The 17,423-nt window shown below is 41.1% G+C and overlaps 1 protein-coding gene across 11 annotated transcripts in view; it reads right to left on the bottom strand.

Moving 5' to 3' along the window:
• The window catches only part of CCSER2 (coiled-coil serine rich protein 2), a 1,037,685-nt gene that overhangs the window by 147,050 nt on the left and 873,212 nt on the right, over nucleotides 1-17,423 (bottom strand). For 3 of the 11 annotated variants that reach the window (XM_069610758.1, XM_069610757.1, XM_069610759.1), the window contains one exon: nucleotides 13,104-13,182. The exons of the other annotated variants lie outside the window; for them this stretch is intronic. In XM_069610758.1, coding sequence (XP_069466859.1) covers nucleotides 13,104-13,182 — 79 coding nt within the window. The remainder of the gene's footprint in view (nucleotides 1-13,103; nucleotides 13,183-17,423) is intronic. 11 annotated transcript variants of the gene reach the window in all.

The following is a 17,423-nucleotide window of genomic DNA, read 5'->3' as shown; positions in this document are numbered from 1 at the left end:
GATGTATAGAACATGATCTAACAATGCATTTGAGAGTAGGCCTGAATCCTTGCAGACCGTGTTAGAAACCCAGAACAAGGCCCCTTCTCTTGCATGATTATTACATTCCAATTCCCAGGCATGCCATGGAACACGCACGTACACACTCACATACAAATGTATCCAGCTAGAGCTTTGTACAATTAGGCAGGAATGCGAGCAGCCAAATGGGATTAGGGCTTTGGCCTTGTACAAAGGCCATACTTATGGGAGCCAGAGCAGAGGTTCTGAACTGCCAAAAAATGAGTTGATATTTAGGACGTCAACGCCTCCCAGAATGAAGGTCTCTATTTGAACTACCAGATGCCCAGGAATAAGAATCTTAAATCCTTCATAAATTGGATGGATTAGTGGGACATGTAAGGATTTCAGGAGGAGTAGCTGACAAAGGGGGGGGAGAAGAGAACAAGGTCTGTGATTAGTACCAGGAAGAGCAAAGGGTGATGACAATGCTTGTAAGATTGCAGCAGGGAGGCATGATGGGGGAGCCTGCAGGTCTGCGATGATAAAAGTTGCTTTGTTTGCAAGGACCAGACTGACCTTGAAGTTATCTTCCGAGTTTACGATGACGACAAGGTGCACATAACATGGTTAGGTCACAAAGGGTGGTGCATTCTAAAGTCTAACCAATCATTTCAAAGTGATCCAAGGTGAAGAGGCAGTTAGTTATGCATATCTAATGCATAATGAGTGACTATTTCTACGTTTATAATGTGATATTCAATTTGATGACGACAGAGCTCTGTGGCATAATACCCAGTCGCCATTTTCCTTTTTGTATACAAAATAAAGCTCTTGTTCTTCTCAAAAAAGGGTGCACAAGCCTTTTTCCTTAGCAGGTTATTTTTCCGATGTCTGTTGTGACGTTACACTACAACCCCTCCTAACCAAATCTTTAAGTTGTCACCCTCTATCCAGACCTCAGCCTTCATGCAGTTGGAAAAATCACAGTCATGAAGATTTAACAAAACATGCTAGACATGTGTCTCAGAATTAGAATATCTCCCCCTCAGATATAATATACCCATTTCTAGATCTGTCAGCCCTGCGAAAGCTATTGGTTTTGCTCTCCTAGAGCTCTACTCCAATAGCTTTAAGACCCAATTCACCAGAGCAGACATGTTCACCACCCTAAGGCCTTTCCATCTCCTTCCCAGAGCTGTCAATACTTAGCAAACGTCTGAAGATTATCACAACCTACTGAAAGTGGCCAAGGGCATGATCTTCTTTCATGTTTTTACAAATGTCACTGAGCCAATGTGCTTTAATATGTAGTAGCCAGCACAATTATGGCAAAAATGTACTGCTGTAGAAACCCTCTCACCCCCTAAAAAGTACACTTTAGATCCTATAACGTTTTAATAGTAATATTAGTTCAATAGGCTTTAAAATTGATCACTTCAAATTGTCCCAATCACTGTGAGTAGACCCCCACAAAATTACTTATGAAGCTCAGGTGTATTCTTCAAATCCTTTCATGATTTTTACCAAAGTTAAAAACCCAATGTATACACACTTCGAGAGGGGATTGCAATTTAGACAAGAGCCACCCCCCACCCCACCCCACATTCCTTGCCTTTCCAATTCTGCCATAGCCATCCACAGCCCACTACCAGAATTCTACTGACCATTGTGCATTTGAACTTGGTGAACGGCTCATGTGGCCCAGCACAGAGGCAGATCCTCATTCCACAGCCTTTCTGACGCCAACCGAATTTGGCTGCTCTTGGCACAGGCCAGATGATGGCAAGAGTCTCGTCTATGGCCTTGTGTTATTTCACCCTAACCCTCCCCAACCTTCACCCAGCATCTCCAGGCATTTCCACAATTGGATTAGTGGAAAGTATCATGGGATCCTGCACCTAGCCCGCCCTTACAACTCAACACCTTACATGGCATCTTTGCCTGTGCAGCCGGCAAAGGCAACGAGTGACACCGATTTAACTGGTCACTACACCACCCACACCCTGTCCCGTCCTAATCCCAGACCAAGTCTCTGACCTCCCTACAATCGGATAAGGGCAGAAAACCCTACCTCTACTTCTGTTCCACACTGATTCTGCTCCTCAGTGACCCACTGTATTTTTGACCCCTATTCCGATTTTACTCCTATGTCGTGCCCCATGGTGACTTAGTCCAAAGGTTGTGCAACAATATCATTTCAGTCAGGAAGAGACATCTACATTACAAGCAAACCACTTCACGTATGAAAGGCCCAATTAAAGAATGAACACCCACCATCAAGGGTACCCATCCATAGCAAATATCCAACCTCCCCGGACATCAACAACTAAAACTACAGACAAATATCCAGGAAGATATCACTTTTGATCACCATCAATAACTACTCTTAGAAACACCATCCGACTACCAACTTCCAATGGTGCCAATAAGATCACCTTGCTCCGAAGGCGAACCCAAACGCAGCACTCTTTTGAAGACCGAACAACCCAATCCAAGCCACCAACCAACCAACCGGGTAAAGCACTAAAATACGATTAGGGAGTAAGGAAATACACACTACAAGATGCAAACTCATCAATGCCTGCTCCATAGCAAAACATTCTGCAGACATCTCCGACCTGCTAAGCAAAGGTAAAATGGATCTATTTGTAACAGAAACTTGTCCCACAATTACCCTGTAGCTATTCATAAGGCCATTTCTTTTCGAAAATAGATGGATAAATCTCAATCTAGATTCACATTAATATTTATGGAACATGAAGTATGGTATACTTAAATCTCAGCATATACGTCACTGAGCGAAGATCCACACATGTCTTCGTGTGCTCCACGAATTACAAAAAGCGGTAAAAAATGTTTTACCACCTCTTGGCCCAACTTTGCTACTGCCTGTACTTAGGTCTACAGAAACAACAAATTGAACAGCTGCCAGTAATCCAAAACAATGCAGTACAGCTTATAAATGATACCCGACATAAGGCCAAAGCTACAGTTCTCAGCTTCTCTGATATTTTCAGTTTTCAAGTAGAGGAGTAAATCAATATCAGGAGGCTGGAAACGATACTCATTGCCATCCATCGACAGAACTCCTCTACCACCAAGAAAAAACAATTCACAAGTCCATGCCCCTGAATAAAGAATTGTGGTGGGTCAGAAGGATGAGAGACTAGGGTTCACCAAGTTGTAACTATACTTTATTCAAAATAAGGAGAAAAGGCCTAACTTTCCCTAATCCAAGGGTTGCCATGCATAACACAACTAAAACCAGGGTGCTTGTCGTCAGGTTGGAAGTTCAAAATCAAATGCCATCAGTCCCATAATTAATCTTTCATGACCGTACCACTAACACTAAGCAACTAAAGACCAGGAAAAGATCTCCCTTCTCCTGGGGCTGAAAGATGTCTTTCCAACTTACGTGTTCAGTTTCCATAGGTAATCTTTAAATAGCGTTCAGCTATTTTCTTCACCAGTTCTTTCCTAGAATGTGTCCATATCTGATTTTCTAATCCTCTTGGCTTCCTTTATGTTTTCTTCTCTGAGGAATTGACCCCGCCCCCATATTCTTCTGTGACTTGTATTATGAATGAACAGTCTCTCCTTCTCCTTAGGTATTATTGCTTCTTCATCTATGAGACTAAGTCTTGGGTCTCAGTATCTCTGTACTTCTCTCTCGGGATCTGGGTGATGAACGTAAGGTTTAACTCCACCTCTCTTGCCTTCTTGACTACTACTGGGATAAGTAAGAGGAGCCCCGTAGCTATCTCCACTCTCTTTATGACTTCCGTTATTACTGGGATGAATATGATGGATCCTGTAGTCGGGTTCACTGTTCTTATAACTTATGTTAGTACTGGGACAAGTACGGGTAGTCCCGTAGTTACGTTCACTCTTCTTATGCCAGCCAGAGTATAGCCACCGAACACAGCCTCCCCTCCTCCACCGGGTCTCCTTCTCTTCCCGTTACCTTCTTAGGTTCGGGATTGTGTCACCGGGTTGGCATCTCCCCTTGGTTCTTTGTTTCATTTCTGCAGGATGGCTTCCTGGCCTTCTTTCAGGGTACCTCGAGGTATCGGACTGCGTGCTGCAGTACCAGTTTGCAGAGGGATACTCAGCTACTCTGGGTTACCTTCTGGCAGGTATCCATTTCTTGTGGTTACTTCATTTGTCGGTACTGCTTGGGGTAGGACCACCTTGATGGCTTTGGTACGGAGAGGTTTCTCTTCTCACTCCGTTCATTTGGTTGCTGCTTGCTATGAGCGAATCCCTCCGGGAATTCTCGATCCGGACAGAGCCTCTCGGTAGGCACTCTCTCCATGGATGTACCTCGGACACCCTTTTCTATAATCTCGTCACTCAGGAGGTCAACGTCTCAGTCTCTGCAGAACCCGTTTGAAACTCCTGGGTCCCTCTCCATTTTTGCCCAATTTCTCTTTTTTATGAGGTCCGACTCAGGCTTCACCAAGTTCCACGAAAAGTCCTTTCTTTGTGTTTGAGTCAGGCACAGCCTAACTCCATTGGGCCTCCTTGTCTCAGTGGCAGGCAACTGTTCTTTCTTTCCTACTCCTTGATGTTTATTCTTCTCAGTACCATATAGACTTTCTTCAGGACAAGTACTGCAGTAACACATATGAAAGGATTCTGGTCTTACAGATATTTCTTTGTCTCTTATGAGATAAAAAGGGAGTTCCTTCTGGGAACGGGAGTCCTTATACCCAAGAGGGGAGTCTCTACCTGTGAGATCACGCTTTCTGTCACCCCTAGGTGGAATATTGCATAGCTGTCTCACCTCCCTAGTCTCACAAGATGAGGCTCCCCTCTGGGGAGAAGTAATTCAGTCCCAAGATTCATCACAGAATCCAGGCAGCATCCAGGGTCAACATGGCAACACAGTTCCCCATATTTACTACTGAAGGAAAAACAAATGAATCTTCAGCAGACTCAGGACAACCTACAAACTTTCAAAATTCCTGCCAATTTCTTCTCAAAGCTTTTTAACTGATCCTGCTATACTATTTGTGGATGTGGAAGCATTGCATAAAACATTTGAACTGCCTGCATTTAGACTATGATGCACTGCTTAAATTACATAAAGACAACCTTAAACTCTGCTAAAGGCAACACAGATATTCTTTGTTATGATTACTTTGCATGAATAAACAGCTTATGATGTTTTTCATGGGAGGTGAGTTTTGCTAAAGAATCTCAAAATAATATTCTTTACTACTATTACATATGCAATGCAACTGGTTAGAGAACATACTTGAAGAACATATTATAACATTTAACTGACATGTATAATGAATGTGTAATTAGCATGAATGCACTCAACAAGTCAGGAGATACCTGTGCTTACAAAGTGATTGCCTAATGAAACACAACTTTTAAAGCTGTGCTATTAAAAAATAAACAAAATTATAAAACGTTTACTAGCTTGTTCTGTTTCCTTAGGGAGGAAACAGTTTAAATCAAAACAGTTTAAATCAAAACACTTTGCACCAAACCCATTGTCCAAACGGACCAAGAAAAAAGCTTAAGAAAAAAGTAACAATTAAGTAATGTCTTGATTTGTTGTTCATAAGCGCGTTTCAAGGATTCGTTACAGCCACAAAAAGAGAGTTTGGACACGACAACAGGCAATCTAGGGTAAGGTATAAAGGGGGTGGGGTGGGGAGGAAGTAGACAGGCTTGCCATGCAATGGCAGATTAATTTGTACATTTGATAGACTCATCCGACTTGAAGGTCTGCACTAGGGTCAAGCCAGCACTGTGAAATATCTCAAAAACCATCAAGGCACAGGGAGAAGTTAGCCACAATGGAAACCAGATGGTGACTGCTGACAGCCCAGCGTTCTACAATGAAGTTCTCCGCCAGAGCTTGCAGGTCACGAAAACATGGCCCACAAGCAGCTTCTCACATTTCCTATTATATGCTTGATTTCTTTATGTATGGTGGTGTTTGATTTCTGGCTTGTACTGTAGTTGAAGTTCGGGAATCTTGTAGGGTTGCACAGACAAATTCTGTGCACACCTTTTTCATTATAACTACTGAGATTTGGTCACTGCTGTAACCAGAGAACTACAGGAGCCACATATATCGAAGATGCTTACCACCAGTTCCCAATCACTTCATCATTCTTCAGTTGATTGCTTACCCCTCCATAACAGCCCCACAGTCCTATGCAACTCATACAAGCTTCCTGGTAAGTCAAAGAGATATCCGATGATGCATGAGGAAAAAGATTTCCAATGAGACCATGATGGAGGTGATAAATCTCTGGAACACAACACAACTTATCCTACTCTGCCAACCTGCAAACATTTTCAAAATACCTTCCAGCTAACACCCCCCACCCCACGCACAGGCACACCCCACAAAGAACTCAAGGGGTGCACAAGGAAAATGCTCATAGGTTCAGTTAATCTCAGTTCTATGTCATTTCATCAACCACACTTACCTTGTCTACCTTTAGTTCAACTCCTCCTGGTCGTGCGTTTTATTCTTTTCTTTAATGGGCGATCACGCATACCCCGCCCCCTCCTATCCCATCCTAAACATTCACATACATATACATATACATGTATGTTTGTTGTACGATCAACGGGAGTCGAACTAAACGTAGACTAGGTAAGTGTGGTTCACAAAACCACACATTGTCATACATTTCAAAATCAATCCCACCTAGCGCAGGTCCTAACACAAGAATGCAAACATGCTCCACCTGCCATGAGATTCCAAACATGAGCTTGCATGTCCTAATAAGCTGTCATTTACTGAGTAAGCACAGGGGACTCACAGTATCAAGGAGCACTGATAATACAGTGCCCAGAGTTACTTCTAGAAAGTGCTTGAGATACAGAAATGGAAAAAAGAAATGGGAGGATTATTATACAAACGTCCTGTTCAAGTATTTGCTATCATTCTGGAAAGGAACAAGCCAATGGTGAAAAATATGTAAGATGAGATCATGAAGGAGATATCTGTAAGGCAACCACCAACAATGTTGAAAAATATGGTACTTGTGAAGGCATAGTTCATATAGAGCTGCAAACAAAACCAATGAACAATACAATCCCACAGGATGAAAACAGCAGCAGGTTAACAGACGAATTGGAAATGGGGATAGAGATGGACGGACAAATGATGAGACCAATTACCCAGTTTCAACAAGTTACAGCCCAAGACGTTAAGTCCAAATCAAGCTGATGTTGCCTCATTCATAGACTGGATATATAAAGAAGAACAACTCTTATGGAGCCACAGACTTCGCAAAAATGTAGAATAAATACCATTTATTTCTTGACACTTTTTGCCACGGACGAAAGTGGAAAAAGGACTACAAGAGCACGGACATATTAAGATCACCTGCCAACGTGGAAAGCCCATCAGAACATGCACCTCACACATTTTTATCAAGCCCTTTGCTTAATATCCAAGAGGTTTCTAAGCGTGGACCCAGGATTCAAACCTGTGTTGCTCTAGGTCGTCTTGCTTCCAAGATGAGCGCGTTGTCACTGAGCTATACTACAAGTGCCAGAATGAGCAACTCAACACCAATAGTGTGACTAGCAATTTAATCTCCCACAGCATTGCCCGTAGGACAATCTAAACTGGATAGAGAAATTAATACAGACTCCAATAATGGCAAGTCAATTAGTATCGTAGGGTTTGTTTCAGGAGCACAATGGAAAGCTCAAACAAATTAGCCCAGCCCCCAACCACAGTAACTACAACTACCTTTACTACAAGATTATCGTTCATATTGATTTTATGAAAAAAAAACGTACTCACTAGTACAAACACAATAACTCTCACTCCCAATTTTTTTTTTCTCAGATGTAACTTTTGGATTAATATGCATCCAGCACCCCACAAACATTACCTGTGCACTCATCCCTGCACGACTCTCTCGAGAGCACTGTTCAACTGGCTTTGTACCAACTTCATCTATCCGTTTACAGACCATGGTCTAGCTATCCTTGGTAGGGGCATAATATGCCAACACCCAGACAACTATACACTATGAAACCACTATGTTGGTGTTTCTGCACAATATAAAAGTACTCCAACATAAAAGCATATGATAATTTTGCCAAGACTTCTAATGCCATTTACTACATAGAATGTCCTTGTGGACTTAAATATGTGGGTCAGATGTTAAGACCAGTGCACACGAGAATTGTGGAACATAGGTCCCGTATAAGGTGCACAAATATAAATACACCACTGGTTTCTCATTACATGCCATTCCACTGACGATCTATAATGGTGGGTCCTTGTTCTACCAAAGAGCACATGTACAGCTCATATGTTGGATACATCAGAGGCAAGATGGATATTTCGACTGGGTACCATAGAGAAAGGCCTTAACAAGGCCCTTCCGCAGCACTAGTAATTGACCATTTGGAGTATGTATTGAGACCCCCTGTGCAGACATTAGCCCCTACTGTAGTCTATCATATATCTAGTATACCAGTGACGTAACTAAGTTCATTACTTTCACATACTCCCCATTTATGGCATCATGTTGCAAACATGAGATTTGGTTTGTTGTGGTTATTATTTTGTTATTGCTTAGTTGGAATTACTTTACTTTGGCCAGTGTAGGAATAGGCAGTTCATAATCCCAGTCTAATATTGACCTTCAGGGGACATTTAGGCTCCACCCCTTGCTGATAGATTCCTTTTAGTCTGTACTACATTCACACAATCCTGCCTTGTTCTTTTACCTGCGTTGCGCTCCACGCTGGCATTGGGCCCCTGGGGCGAAAATTGTAACTTTGCCTCTGTAAGCCGCTACACTATGTAGGCTCGAGTTTAGCCCTATTTTTATGTCTATGCTACCTCTGTTCCCCCAGACATGTGATCGTTATGCCTTTCGATAGCAAGTCGGGTATTTATAGTGTATCTGGGACAGCATCTCACTTTAAACTTTGCTGGCAGATGCGTGTCGTTTTGCGAATTGCAGCAGAATTCAAGGTAAATCTTGATGCACAGGACGATCATCTTTTCCACTTCACTGAGGTTACTTATAGCAGCCTTGATTTGACGTCTTGCATAGCAGGGCTGTATACCCGATGTTATACTTTTGGAACACTAGATACTGTTTCTCGTTCGCATACCCGCTACTAACGGGATACTATCCAGTACGGATGATTAAAGTGGCGTGATAGGTCACTATCCAGTTTTATTCATTTATTTGATACAATTCTTGACTTTCCTTTTTTCTTTCTCATGTTTAGAGCAGAGCATCGATTGTTCATCTGGCTGGTACCATCTTATATATGGTACTGCTGCGTTTTGCCTCTATTCCCTGACTTGCATGGGACATCTTGTGGGGTAAGTCTGTTGTATTAACATACTAATACTTACCTTTAGCAGTAGTACTATCTTTTTCCATGTGTTATTGGACACTATTAGGGAGGCTGTCCATTTGCATGCAGATGCATAACCATCTTCCTTTCATGTTACTTCTTTTCATGTTTCAGGTCCGTGTGAACACCTCTGGTTCATCTCACGACATATGGGACATTCATTTCCCTTCTAGAGAGAAGTTAATTCAGATATCTGCCTCCACTTGGCTGGGGGTAAGTATAACGCGCACACGTGGCACAGAGTCTTTAGTGGACTACCATTTTTGAATTCCTCCCAGGTCTGGTTGCATGGATAGGTCGCCATGTGTATAGTTGTCTGCTAGAGTGCACTTTGGTTCATAGCGTTTCATGGGCAGAATTTGGCTCTGCAGAGGCATATGCCGTATGATTTTGATGGACACCTATACTATTTGTACAAATGTGGCACAGGCACTAGTATACCTAAACTTATGAAATTTCCATGGTTCAGATTACGCCACCAGTAAACCTTGAGGGGTGTAGTTCACCATAGATCTCTTTAGTGGCTAACTTCACATATGTTGAACATTGTTATGCAAATGTATGTGTTACATAGCCACGCCTCATCTAAGGTGTTCTAGTGAGTATCTATCAAATACCAGCTTCCTTGATGTGATGCTTCCTTCTTTAATTTTTCCTCCTATTCCCTGGCTTCACTTAGGCTCATTCATAAGGACATCTGTCATAGTTCGTTACCATTTACCGTCATCTCTGCGGTTCCATTCTGCTACATATTATTCATTGAGCGCAATATATCTCAATTGCACAGTAAGTTAATATCATGTGTTTTTTTCGAATAAGGACTTGGATGATGGTTCTTTCGGCGGGGCCTCTAGATGGCATTACACGCGGTGTGTTTTTTCTTTCTTTTTTTTTTTCCTTCTGTCTAGGTGGACAAGCATGCCTTTCCTTTGCAGTTTTTTTTTTTGACAAGGATGAAGGCACACATGGCATGTGGTGCACCTAAATGTTATTTTTTCCTTCATTCTTTTTATAAAAATTGTTATCTCCATTGCACCCCTGCCTTTTTTAACCCATTGGTTTTATAATTCCAATTTTAATTCCAAGTAATTATTGGTTTATCACATCCAAAGAGCTCCAACTTCCCTTGGGGTCCTGCAGAAGGCGGCCATTACCATTCTCTGCTAAAACGTCCAGTCTGTACAACCCCGGCATGTCTTTGGAGTTTGTCGACCTGTCTTGGACGTAGACTTGGGATGTGTTTCTAGATCGAACTATATTTCATATTTATAGTCTATGAAGTGTTGTTGTCTTATGAATTCTATTTAATTTAGTTAGATAGGGCCAGCAACATAGGATTCAATTCATATGAATTCTATTTAATTTAGTTAGATAGGGCCAGCAGCATAGGATTTAATTCATATAAGTGTGAAAGTTAGATTGATCTGTAACTAAAACCAAAGTATTTGCTGCTCTTGCTTACCCTTCAACCTGTGGTTCATACAAATGTTTTTGTTACAAAGCATATGAATTACATATATGCTTCATTGCTTGCACCACAGGCTATGCAGTATACAATATTGATTTACACATAATGCTATGTATAACAAGTACTAGGTGTAGTTTTTACTGTTTTATTTACTTACTTTATCTGTTTAAGTTGAAGCAAATTATAGTGAATCTAAAAGTAGGATTTGTATTTTTGTGGGACCTATGGGCCTACTGAATAAATAATTTTATATTAATTTGTGTGCCTGCCAGTAGATTAATTCTAATAAAGTTCACGACAGCCATGTGCTCTATGTGAGTGTGTTTTGTAGAACTAGTTTCCTAATTGGTTCATGAAGGGGACCACCCTCCATGTGTGATATTTGTAGAACTCATTTGTCCCCTTATGCTTTTGAATTTTTCCATTCTGTTCAGAGCAATTTTGACATAGAAGGCAGCAAGCGAAAGGACAAACTGGCACACGAAAAGAAATAAAGACGCGCATCATCAGCTGTCTTAGTACAACATTCTAAAAGCACAGGAAAATATGCTAGATGTAAACAAGTTAAGCCTTCTCACGCAGAGAAAAGAAATAAAATGTTTTTCTCCAAAAAAAAGGGAAACATTTCTGACCATCTTAAGAGCTTGTTGGCCCAGAGATGGTGGCAATGTAGGTTTTCTCAACTCTGGAAGAGAATTTCTAGTTGTATACCACAGAAAACTACACAATTGTAGAATGCAGCCATTGTACAATGTAATCTTGTGAAAATGCACTTTGGGGACAATGTTCAAACGTTAACATCATTTTGGACCTTAAGTACAGAAACTCCCCAACAGACAATATATAGAGTAATCTAAAGGAAATAGACTAATAAATATGAAACTATTCATTCTCCATTTCAATTTCATAATTCTAGATCATTCACCAACGTGTTACCTTCCTTACTTACATATGCCAATTGCTATAGCCCTAAATAAAGAAGTAAGTGACCGTTCGCATTCTCTGAAATACACAAGCTGATCTTAAATCCCACTGAATGACCTGAAGAAGCATTTAGATTGGAAAATTGCAGTGTTCAGTAAGTCTTTATGTTACTCCCGAGGACAATGCATTCACAATCTCATCACCAATGCGTGTAAGGACATTAAAAAGATACACTATTGATTGAAACATAATACCACACAACTCCTTTGTGCAGCTTGTCACACACGATACACAACTCCTTTGTGCAGCTTGTCACACGATTTGTAAATTCTTCTACTTTGTCAAACAGATTTTAATGCATCTAAAATCTAATGCCATGCGCACACTACTTTTGGTTCTTTTAATCTCTTTTCTTGAGAGGGAAAGATATCTGAAGGCTTAAATAAAAAAAAAAATGATTCACTGATGGAAAAATGTTCAGTCGCAGAGTATGGACAACCACCATGCATTCCTATAGAACCGATAGCGGAAGTAGTCATCTGTGGCGGTCAGTAGATTTATAAGAAAACACAAAGTTGAAGATCTTCCCTGGATTTAGAGATTTGGTTTTCAATGAAAATGAAAAACATCTACATCAGACAAATTTCCATTTCAAAGTAAGAATGAGTCTAGAATGTTAGTACTAGGAATGATTCAATCACCCAGTTGTCATGTTTCACTACCCTCACAATGCCAACAGTAAGGCCAAAATAAGCAGTGTTCATTCTTTCACTGCTAGCAACCATGCCTCATCTCATCAACTAGTACATGGACCATTATCTGTTTGCTAGTCAAGTAACCTCTACAAAGATCACACAGCCGAAAGAGAAATGTTTTCACACATACTCAATTTGCAAATAAACATACTGGCATCGACACACAAATAGAGATTTCTCATTTGTTAGAGAACATGCAAACCAAATTTGGAAATGTTGCTTTTGATGTTACAATAAAGCCAAAAGTGGAATGTATCATGCACAAAAATTAATGGAAAAACTGTGTCAAGAATGGGTAAGTAGTGGCCTGAAGCATAAAAGCGGGGTCTGTAAATCAGCTTTCATGTGCCGATGAAGTTGCATGAGTTGCAGCTGCTTAGGTTGACAAGGAAAGAAGCATTTAGGTTAGGTGCCAACAAGAGAAGCGAGAGGCCTGAACACATCAGCTCCTTGGAGGGAGTGGTGAAGGACCAGTGACAGGACAGTTCATGCAAAGGGAAGTTTTCAGTCTAAGACAAAGGAGGGGGTAGAATATAAAGGGGTTGAGGGAGGTAGGATGAGTCAGAGATGCACAGACTCACTCTGTCTGCGGTGTGGTGGACCGGTCCGAGGGATTCCCTGGTATGAGCCCTGCCAGGGGGAGGGAGCAGAATAGCCACCCTGCGCAGAAAACAAGAGGGGAAATAAAGTATAATAAAACAGACAGAACAAGAAAAATATAAGATTCCAAAGCCATACAGTTCCCTTTCGAAAGGGGAAAAACACAATTATATGAGACACCAGGGCCACTAAGATTGCGAAAAGCCACATTTCATAAAAGAACTTAACAGACCTGCTATGACACACCTTGGCTTTTCATTTTGATTAGCGTCCTCAGTTTTCATGCTGTGTTATCCATTATGGTAAAAGATACATTCAAATTGCTACCATTAATCGCTACACATTCAAAGGAAAAACACACATAATAAATGTTTTACTAATTTAAGATGTTTGACTAGGATAATATGCAGAACATTAGGAAGGGAAGCTATGGTTTGGTTTTTAGTTTATCCCAAAGCAGAAACCAGTAAGTTAGAGCAGAAAAGGTCAATGAAATACATCGGCATATATGGATTTATGTAATTTTGGTGACCTATAGGCATAAATTTAAAAGCATTACTTTCTGTGACACAAAGAATGTGTTATATGGTTTAATATACATTTTAGATGAAACATTAGATAAACTGTGGGATACATAAACATCTGATCCTATAATGAAGGAAGAAATATATAGGATGAATACAATTTCATAAAAACATAGATCGATTCGATACACACGTGTTTCACTCACTAAATTATTCTACCAAGCGTATTCACACAATTTTTCAACATCTATATAAACTAATGCTTTACACAGATGAAAAACAGGGGTCGGCCCGTAATTGTTGTTATAGGGGTTCTGATACTCAAGTGGGGTATTGAACAATATAAGTAGAGAATGGAGTATAAAGCTACCCCACCCTCTTGTGTGCAGGCCTTGTGGTGCCTCTAAAAAATGCAGATGTTGGAATAAATACTGCACTGTGCAACGCTCATCATTCTGGGTTAAAAAAACAATCATTTATTAAACAATTTCGCATAGGTGTAATTTGAAAAAACTAATACAAAATACATTAATACATAGGAACACTTAGAACAGTGTGGGGTTAGTAGCGGTGTATTCTTATCATCTGGAGAACTAGAACTTGGAGAACATAAACCTGCGGTTTGACAACACTCTATAAATATCCTAAAGCGGGAAATAGGAAGGTTAATGCTTTGGAAGAACCACTTGTGCACAATAAACTTTATCCAGCTACATTAAGTTAACTGTTACACAAAAGTATCGACTTTGAACATCCCCATAAGCACGCCTATCCAGATCTAGGTATAGCTGACCTGAACATGTTCTCCAGATGATAGGAACGCACCCCTACTAACCGCACAAAGTTCTACAAGTTCCTATATATTAATGTATTTTGTATTTGTTTTTTCAAATTACACCCATGTGAAATTGTTTAATACATTATAATGCTTTAACTCAGAAGGATGAGTGTTGCACAGGGCAGTATTTATTCCAACATCTGCACTGTTTTCAGAAGCACCACAAGGCCTGCACACAAGTGGGAGGGGGTAACTCTATAATCTATTCTCTGCCTATATTGCTTTACACCGATGGCGTGACTAGTTTCTTTATAGCTTTATAGTTTTTGTAACGAGAGGCATGCTTCTTTGCAATTAGGCAACATTATAGGTCACAAACATACCCTTTTGTTGGCATAGGAAGTTGACCACATTTGAAATGTATGTCAGCAAGTTTAAACCAGCAAACTGGCAACAGACTTGCATAGCTACTAGAATAGTTATTTTATCAAGTTTCACAATACATCTTCGCAGTCTATTACACATATGTACATATAGGAGTAAGTACGAATACAAATGGTTATCCCTCGTATCTGCTTTCAATTTCTTCTGTTTTGCTCTGCAAAACGTGTTACTTAATCACTGATGTTTTCAAAATAAGAATGCAGTTTGGCCATGCTGTTTGGGTAGGTGGTGGTGCACTTGCTTTAATTCATTAACAAGATAAAGCCTACGTGTTTTAATACACACTGTCGAATGAAATTGCAATGGCCCATCACTTGGTGTTCAAAGGTTGAGTGATGCCACTTTACAGTAGGTTATCCCAGAATCAGGGTTTGGAAACTATGTTAAGACACACCCGCAACTAGAGTGTCCCAGGCAGCACTGCAAGAAGTGATCTTATAACACCCAAACGTAGTTTTTAAGACTTCTAACCTTGCAAGCATTTCCATGGTGTGTAGCTTTTCTGCAAAATGAGAAGAATCCATTAATTGGCTCTTCCATATATCAGGGGTCTTTTGTATCGCTCAAGTTTTTCCAAGTTCCCTACATTATTAACTGCATCTTGATGGTGCTGGGACTACATTCTTCACTCTGTGGCATGCCAAGAATAGGGCTGCAATTGTCTTCAACATTGCCTGCACTTTTCATTGTCTCCTTCATTTGTCTGTTTTTTCTACATCTAAGTAATAATGTCACCATTTTACAAAATGTGAATTATTCCTTTATGTCTCCTGGCAGTCTCTGTGTATTTGTTAACAAAGAAAGGGGTGGCCCCTGTATTTATTGTTCTTGGGGTGGGGAGGGGGTAGGGAACCAAGTGAACAGCTACCCCTCCCTAAGATCGCCAGACCTCTACTTTCAGTGCACACGTATCATTAGTAATGCACAACGCCTTTGTATTTTTCTTGTGCATAGAAGTTCATTTCTTTCAACTTATTATGCATAGTCCATATCAATAATAGTATCAAAAATATAAACCTATGACGACATTTTTCCAAAACAGTTGTCTCTATTGTGGGGTTAGTTTTCAAAGTGCTCTACGTGCGGGCAAATATCTTGGTCAGATTATACACAATGTTTTATTGTGGGGTGTAAGCTGGCAACCATAACATTTTCGTCTAGTCTGACTTGATGTAACATCACTCTCCCAAAACTAGATCACGTTCTTTGTTATTTGGCAATAGACGTTCAGCAGAAATCAAACCACCCAGTGGCTGCACCCAAGTACACAGAGTAACCACTTTTCTGTTTGTTCATAGGATGTTGCTTTAACAGTTGTGTCTGTGTGTATTGCTCTGCAAGGAGCTGGCCAATCCTGCCGCAGTTTCTATCTCTCATGTCGCCTCCCAGGCCCTCTGCACAGCCCTGGCTTTTCTTTTCATCTCTAAAACTCAGGACATCCTGTCCTCTCGCTCTTCCTCTCACCCTGCCCCCTCTCCTCCCTGCTCTTCCTCTGGCCCTTCTTCAGCCACCTCTCGTCCCTCCTTCTCTTCCTTTTCCCTGTTCTCCCCAGATGAGGTTTCTAGACAAGTCTGATCTATGAAAGACTTGTCCTTGGCCTCAAGCCCAGGGATCGTATCTCTCCAGGGCTGAAATCTCTGTACTGGCTTCCCAGTGGCTGCGAGGATTAAGTTCAAAACCCTCTGCATTGTCCACAGGGCCTTTTGGGCCTCAATATATTTAACTCTCTCTTCCTAAATATCTTCCTTTTTGTGCTCTTCATTCATCCGCCTCCATCTCCTTCAGGGCCAGTCTCTTCTCCAAGCAACGTGTTGGTGGTAGATTGTCTTTCCTCTGCTGGGGCCTCTCTCTGGAACAGCCTCCCTGTCCCTCAGAAACTTGAGGAGAACCATCTCTGGTTCTGAAAGCACCTCAAGACCTTACTCTTTGCTTCCGCTTTCTTTCCTCTGCTCTCTTGCTGATCTCCTGTTGAAACTAAAACTGCATTGGTTAACCTGGCTATCTTCTGATCTCAGGCACAAGACCCCTCCCCACCAGTTTCACAACTGCACTGCCCCCCTGGCAAGCCTACACTCTGGGACGGTTTCTGTATCCCTACAACCCCCTACCAGCACTACACACCTGATGTCTGCCCTTATCCTTGCACTTGCGACCAGCTGGCTGTACTTTATATGTATGGTCTTATTTATTTAATCTATATTTATTGCGGTTATCTTATGCACTGCACTAGCCTCTCCCCTCCCCCCGTACTTTTCCCCTCCTCCCCATTCCCTTCACTTGCACAATCTCAATGTCACCTGGCCTAGTAAGATCGCGGTCTCTGTCTTCCCTCTGTTCCCCCTCCCTTGCCTCGTCGCGCCTTGAAGCACTTGTGTATAAGCGCGTTACAAATGCCATATCATAATCTAGGAGTTTACTGAGCTGGGGAGCGGGCAATTTCGATGAAGGGCAAAAAAGAAATGGCAAAATCGAGATGCTTTAACAGAATATACAAAAACAAAATGAGAGAATGTTTGCACATTGGTTCCAGAAGAAGCCATTTCAACTTTAATTTT

The sequence above is a fragment of the Ambystoma mexicanum genome, chromosome 8 (genome assembly GCF_040938575.1).
Source record: "Ambystoma mexicanum isolate Mex_15411 chromosome 8, UKY_AmexF1_1, whole genome shotgun sequence".
Taxonomy (NCBI): Eukaryota; Metazoa; Chordata; class Amphibia; order Caudata; family Ambystomatidae; genus Ambystoma; species Ambystoma mexicanum.
This window is presented reverse-complemented; position numbering and strand designations above follow the sequence as displayed.